Below are 7,654 nucleotides of genomic sequence, written 5' to 3'. Positions count from 1 at the left end.
GAAAAAATGTAAATCTGTGATAAGAGAAGGCAAATGAAAGCAGAAAAATGAGAGCGTGACATTTACCCCAATGGGTTTTCCATTTGCTACATGTAGATGAGGAATGGAAAACATGAAAGGCTTCATGTGGGGTTGAATCCATAAAAGAGCCCTTCCTGGGGGTGGGGGGAAGGGGTGACTTTTTTTGTTGACCAGAAAAATTCAGATTTGCATCATATATGCAAGCTTTAAAGACATGAAAATGTGTCTTTGACAGTCATATTTAACTGCATACTAAATGGGTTCTTTGATGACTTTGTGAAACATCGTAGGAGGAGCTGCTCTGGTTCATATCAGTACATCTCCAAAAAGAAAGACCATTTCACTTCATCACTGCTTTGTTTATTTTAGATCAAATTTGCTTTTTGGTTATGCTTTCAAATGTTTCTATTGACATTTTTTTTACATAAATCACTCAATCATCAGCAAATGTGAGGACTTTGCTGCTTTTCTCCTCTCATCCTCGCCGGTTCTCCTCCAGAATTTTGAACTTTCCAATCTGCCTGTTCAACCTTTTAGCACCGGAGCTCCAGTGTTTATGTTCTTTCTGTTACTTTAACCTTTCAACCATTAACACAATAATTCTGAAGGAATTAGAATCTGCTGGAATTATCGTAATAACAGTTGAAAAGATGTTAAAGATTTTGTGTTTAGGCGTCACGGATGACACCTCGGGTGTTAAAGGGTTAACATCAGAGTTTTAGTTCAAGTGTTGATATTCTGTGATTTACCATAACAATAGGCAACAATAAAGTAGTAATTATGTCACAGAACATTGAAGAAAAAAATGGAAACGCAGTTTGGAGGATTGATTTTTCCTTTTAATTAGGAGACAAATAATGTAGGTACATTGTGAAAAAGAAAAAGTATTTCTGTTTATCAATTTTAATTTTCAAATTTGATATTTCTAATTTAATTTTGGTACAAATTTACTAAGTAACGTTTTGAAAATGAAATATCAAATGCCATCTTCTTTATCATTTAATTAAGTCACAGAATGAGCACTCTTGAAGAAGAGAAAGAAAAGCTGTTCAGATGATTTAAGTAATATAGTTACATTAAGAAAATGAATACAAATTTCCACTATGGATTTTTATTTTGAATTATGAGTCACATACGCTTCCATACTTCTGACTCGGAGAAAATGTGGCATAGGAATAAGACAGTAATATAATCATTTTCTCCTGTCAGAACCCATTGGAGTCACGATGATTGGGTACAGGAGTCCTGCTCGTTAAGGATATCGGCTAATAAACATCTGTCCATGTTAGCTGAGTGGGAGGGGCCATCCTAATTTTGGCCGTTGCACAGAATTACACTTTCCTTAGTGTTTTTGCTTAATTCTCAAAAGTGTAACTCTTGATCTTGGTTGAAGAGTTTCGGCTTCAGTCTGTTTTTCCGAGCTGTTTTTTTTAAACCACAGTTATGGTTTTAACAATTACAATTTTGCAGACTTTCTTTACATTAAGAATGAGAAAACTTAACCATTCTATTTACAATTTGCATCATAATCCTTTATGAATGTGAAACAATTAAATAAATCATTTTTTGTTCTCTGATCATTCATTATTAATCCTACATAAAGCATTTTTGACTTTTTATAAATAATAGATGTTTGTTCTTATTTAGTGGGAATTCCTCTATTATTAGTAGAGGTTTCAAAATATTGGAAGTTGGCATTTTAAAATGACTTAATTAAAATGTTTATTTGATCTAAAATGAAATAGTGGTGATTCTTTTACAAATAAAGTTTTATTGACACTCTATTAGTTGCAGAAACAACAGAAATTAATTGAGTTACTGAAAATATATTGGAATTTAAAGCAAAAAATTAGTGAATAACTTTCATATTTAATATATCATGAAATAATATTACAAACACAGAAAAAGCTTAAACATCAGAAAATGTTTGTCTTAAAATGTAAGTATAAAATTGAAGCGTTTATAAACACTCAAATATAAAAAATGCAAAAAAGTCCAGACTGTTTATCCAATTTAAATATATGTTGTATATAAACGTGTTGCAATATTTTTTTGTCTTGAGAATGAATTATTGAGGTTTTGTTCTGTTCCATTCATCTGGTCTGATGAAGCTACAGACGAAGTCAGCAGCTGATTTGCAGACAGATGCTGAAGTTCTCTGAGGACAGAGACTGATCTTATCTCGGAGATGATTCTCCAGATAACGGCAGGTTTTCAGCAGTTTACAGTAATCTCACAGAGACAAAAAAAGACAAAAAAAAAAAAACTGGAAAAATATTTACCAAAAAACGCCTGTTTTTAATTCTCTCCATTGCTTGGAAAGAGTTAACTAAATTTTTAAAATATTGTTGTTTTGTTTTTTTAAATTTAGATTTATTTTCATTTAATCAGCAGATAAAAATATTTAGAATGATATTTTATATTTTTTTTTCCTTTTTATGTTTATGGTAATTAGAATGAGATTTTACAAAATCATGGTATCAAATGATAAATACTGTTGTATTTTGACGTTTTATTTGCTATTATTAAACATCAAAGTTCTTTCGTTTCATTTTTTTCAAAGTTAAAGCTTGTGACCTTTTAAGCTAATTTTATTACTTAAAATAATATCAGTTAGTGGAGATAAATACTTAGTTATGACTTATTATTATTATTATTATTTTATTTTTAAATTTAAATTGAATTGACATTTTTTTTCCGATAAGATCTGCTGCTGTTCTGTGGACTTTTATTCATTTGATTTTAAACTACATTATAATTTTAAAAAATGGCAAACTTAACGGAAATATACGTGTTTGAAAGATTTTAGGCTGCATGATTGATTTTTTAAGGTTTTAAATATTAGCTTGAAGTATTTGAAGCTATATTGTTTTTATTCCTTTTTTGCTGTTGTGTTTTCTGCCAAGAAAAACTAAATTTTGTTTTTTTTTTTTCTTCTTTGGTGAAAACCATTTGACTAATTTGCATAAAAACGGTGTTCGACCTCAGAAAAGGTTTTGATAGCGTAAAGTTTTCTGTGTGAAGGATGAGTGACTGAGAATGATAGGAGGGTCTGTCTTCATGCTGCAGGGACGCCCTCCTCCCTCCCTCCCCGCCGCCAGGCTGCCAATCATCAGCGCCACCTCGCATCTCCCGGACTGACAGCGATGTGTCGGCACGCCGCTCGTGGATAAATGATCACTAATCACCCTCAGAAGATGAAGGACCAGTCTGTAAGTACGAGTCGGAGCGGAATTCTTCTTTGTCAGAAAAGCCTTCTTGCTGACTGTTTCTGCCGGCAGGAAGGCTGTTTTTTCCTGTTGTGGTTAGGCTGAGAGAAGCCGAGGCGACACTTGTCACAAACACAAACAAAAAGCAGCGCCGCATTCTGATTGTCTAATCTGGTCCTGTCCATCTGTGGATTTTTCACAACTGCAGATGAAACTTTCTGGTGAACGGTGACAGCAGAAGCTGATGGGATCTGGAGATGTTTTTACAGACAAACCAATCGTGCGCATTTCCATTTATAACTTACTGCTGCAGAAAAGTCAAGCTTCCTTCTGTGACTTCCTTTGCAGGTGTGAGTGGCTGCAGGAGACTTAATCATTAATGAAAAGTGGTCCACCCTTCCAGAGAGACCCCGCGCTCGATCCACATTTTCCTGTCCGCGCGTACGGCTGACATTTTCAGCTCTGCTTCATGTGTTTTTGAAAAGCTTTTTTTTCATGTCAGATGTGATTTTTTTGTCACAGAAAATAACTTTCAGTTGTGAAGGGAAAAGCTGCTGTGGACCACGTGGAGCTCTCACCCTGAGAGGGGCACGCCGCGGCCTCACAGCGTTTCACAACACGCCGTGAAACGGCGTCCTCTTTCAATCCAAACTGAGTTTATAACGTTGGAATCTTCTTGCTTTAAAACTCATTTGTTGTCAGTCAGATACAAATCATTTTCCAGGTTTTTGCTGATTTGAGCAACTAACCCAGAGATCTGCAACCTGCGGCTCCTGAGCCACACGTGACTCCTTTATTAAAGAAAAATAAAAAAGTTTTTAAATGTTAAAAAATAACTATGAAGGAAAAGTTAGAAAGTAGTAAAAGTAAACTAACTCAAAGCTAAACTTATTAATAAACAATTGAAGGACAGTTTGTATCACAAGTCCAACCACAACATTTTGACCAGGGATGGGTATCGATTATCATTTCTAGAAAAGATTTGATTCAAATTTTTTTTTCAATTCTTTTGATCCACCTAATTCATTTTAATTTTGAGTTTAAACATTTAAACATATTTGTTTATAAATACATTAATAATCTACTATATAATTTGAATATATTTATATTAATCTGATCCAGTTCACATGCTGTAAATGTATCAGTGAAATAATGAGATTGTTAATATCATCCAGTGTTACATGGATTATCTAAAGGAGAAGTTCTAACTAAAATGTTCAGATCATTAACATTGGAAACATTGTTCTGCTTCTCCTGGAGGACGTTTCAGTTTGGACACTAGGTGGAGATCATCCTATAGCATTACACCTTATTCAGAAGAAGAAGAAAGAATGAGGGGAAAACTGTTTTAGTTATTTTAAAAAATATTTTTATGAATCGATTATTGATCTGTTAAGCTTACATAGTTTTGAATGGATTAATCAATTGTATCAACCCAGCTCTAATTTTGACACATTTTTGTTTGTCCTGTACTACAATAATCAATGGATGTCAATAACCACAGCCAGTATTAAGACTCACCAGTTTAATAAGTGAATTTTCTATTTTTGAAAAAAAAAAGGAATTTTAAGTGTGTTTGAAAAATATGTCTGGGCTACCTTAATTATTCGGATTTCATTTTGGTTTGTTAGTTTTACATTTTTGGCAGGGATCCACCAATAACAGTGACATTTTGATTTAATCACTGCTGACTTACATTTGTTACTACTACTTTTGTTGCATTGAGATGATCTTATGGGACAGGATGTCTTTTATCTTGAAAGGAACTTCTGTCAAAAGTAAAAAAAAAAGGCTGTTTTCTTTTTTGTGTTTTATTCATGCAAAATGAACAACAGTTCAATCATAGTTACTGCTGTAGTAACAATAGCATAAATCTGTCTTCGTTTTTAACGGGTGAAGGAAGACTTTGTGGCTCCTGCTGGGTTGTAGTCTGCTGGGTTTCTGTGGTGGCCCCACCTGCGTTTGCCCACATTAGCTTAAGTGGACACTCAGTGGGTAGGCTCGCTGTGCTAGCCAGCATCCCGGTGGATAGCGTAGTGTGCTAGCGAGTTTCAGTGTAACAACCTCTGCTGTAGCTTGGTTGCAAGCTCATCTGTAGCGAGCTAGCAAGCTACGCCGTATTATGGTAGCGAGCTCCGCTGTATCAAGTTAGCGAGATTCGCTGTATCAAGTTAGCGAGATTCGCTGTGTCGAGTTAGCGAGATTCGCTGTGTCGAGTTAGCGAGATTCGCTGTATCGAGTTAGCGAGATTCGCTGTGTCGAGTTAGCGAGATTCGCTGTATCGAGTTAGCGAGCTCCACTGTAGCTTGCTTGTGAGCTCCGCTGTAGTGAGCTGGCAAGCTCTACTGTAGCATGCTAGCGAGCTCATCTGTGGCAAACTAGCGAGCTACGCTCTATTGAGCTAAGGAGCTCCGCAGGACTAAATATCGCGATGTGTTGCAGTATCGATATTCTGGCACAACCTTAATTTGTACAGTTGTGTTTAAATCAAATCAGTGTTGTAAAGGAATAGATGAAACGAGACTAAACTGGGACTAGAGAATCTCCCTCCGCTCTTCCACACTTCTCCACCCAGAGCTGGCGGATGCAGACGGGCCCGGTTTGTTTAGATGGAGCTGGTGTGTTTGCTCATCCTCAGAGTGAGCTCATTTGCATGACAGCAGTTTGTTTTCCTAACCTTTGAGCTCCCAGTCTGATGTCTTCAGCAGCTTCACAGCATCTCACCGTGTGATGCCAGAGGAAACTCTCCCAAGCAGGACAGGTGATTCAGTGTTTCACCCAGCGGAGCTGCTGGAGTCTGACCTTCACATGTTGGAATTTTTACGGGTCATTCCAGACTTTTACTACAGTGAAGTCTAAACACTGATTCTTCTTATTTCACAATTCAACTCCAAGAGGAAATGGAAAAAATACTGATGGTTTTGGTACAATTTCCATTTTTACAGTACATTTAGATTGGTAATAAAATGTTTTTTTTTCTCATAAAAAGGTGGGACGTTTATTATTATTATTATGATTATTAAAGAAAAACAACAAAAACAGAAAAGCAGCTTTGTTATTAATGTTTCCTTTGGCATTAAGCTACTTTTCTGTTAAACTTTAAAGAAAATCTGACTTTTAGATTCAATTTATTTTATTATTTGTATTTTTTCGGTCAGTATCTGAATGATTTTAACTTTAAAAAAAACAAGTTTATGCCATAAAAAAATGTTGTTTTATTGCAAAAATGAAAAGAATTGTCCAAAACAGACCAAATAACTGAGAGGAATGCTAGATTACAAACAAATGAACTTATAGAAAGTTTAAGAAACAAAAGTAAAAACTTTTTTAAGAATTGGAGGAAAAATGTTAGACATAAAATAATAATAATTTGAATGTTTTTGTTGTTGCTTTTGTGGGAGGTAAAGCGATTTTCACTCTTCTTTTATTCTTTAGGCTGGGGGTCTGCAAATTTTAACAGTAAAAGAGCCGTTTGGTCGTGTTTTCTTCTGGTCAAAAACACTTCGTTGGAGCCACAAAGTCTTATTCTGATACTGCTGTTCATTCATTACAAAGGTTTTTATTATTATTAAATATGAATTATGCTTCCTTTGTGGCATGAATGAAACAGAAGTATAAAAAGAAATGTGTTTTTTTTCAACATGTGAAATAATTTTTTACATTTGACAGATTTCCTTTCAAAATAAAAGACTCCTCGTGCCAGACCGGATCATTCCAGTGCAGTTCTCAACAGAAGATATGTGCTCTAAACTAATAAAAGATCAGGCTTTTTAACAAAGTTTTGCTTAGTATTTGAAATCTGTGTATTCTGGAGGAAGCAAAGGTTAAAACAAGACCTCCTCAAGTCAGAAGGGATGTAAAAGCATTTACTTAGTTTATCTTCCAGGTACATCTCAGCCATACATTTATAAACGTAACTAATATAAATCAATTAAATGCTAATTTAGTAACCCTTACTTGAAAAAATATTAATATTTTTTTTTAAGCCAGAGAGCCACAATGGAGAGGTCAAAGATTTAGAAGAACAAAAGCGATCATCTTCATAAACGTGCAACAGTAAAGTCAAGCGCCTTCAGGTTTGTTCTGTCGCTCATGAACCCCGTCTGAAAGTTAAAGCTCTGCTTCCTTGTTGCCTGGGCTTGTGTGAAGCCTCTCTGAAGTATCTGCACTCCACTGTAAGAGGCTGTCGGCTTCCCATGATGCACCTCCCCTGCACCTCCAGCCTGGTGCAGGCAGTGAAAGAGGCCATTGTTTCTGTCACTCTGAGGCATGTTGCATGCACTTACGACACGGAGTGGGAGAAATGATTTCCATTATGTCCCAGGAATGTCCGTGAATCCATGGTTGTGTGTTGGAAAAGTGGGGTTCTTCCGTGGACTTCACCAGGACTTTCTGTGTCAAATGTTTGCCTGTGTGACCAGAAT

General features: G+C 35.6%; 1 protein-coding gene across 1 annotated transcript in view; it reads left to right on the top strand.

Moving 5' to 3' along the window:
* Positions 1-3,090: 3,090 nt before the first annotated feature.
* The window catches only part of bach2b (BTB and CNC homology 1, basic leucine zipper transcription factor 2b), a gene marked incomplete at its 5' end in the record, with an annotated part of 81,042 nt that continues 76,478 nt past the window's right edge, over positions 3,091-7,654 (top strand). Inside the window, 1 exon segment of the mRNA XM_024291099.2 lies at positions 3,091-3,233. Coding sequence (XP_024146867.1) covers positions 3,195-3,233 — 39 coding nt within the window.

Source organism: Oryzias melastigma, linkage group LG24, assembly GCF_002922805.2.
Source record: "Oryzias melastigma strain HK-1 linkage group LG24, ASM292280v2, whole genome shotgun sequence".
Lineage (NCBI taxonomy): Eukaryota > Metazoa > Chordata > Actinopteri > Beloniformes > Adrianichthyidae > Oryzias > Oryzias melastigma.
Note: the sequence above shows the minus strand (reverse complement) of the source record. Positions and strands in the feature narration are given on the sequence as shown.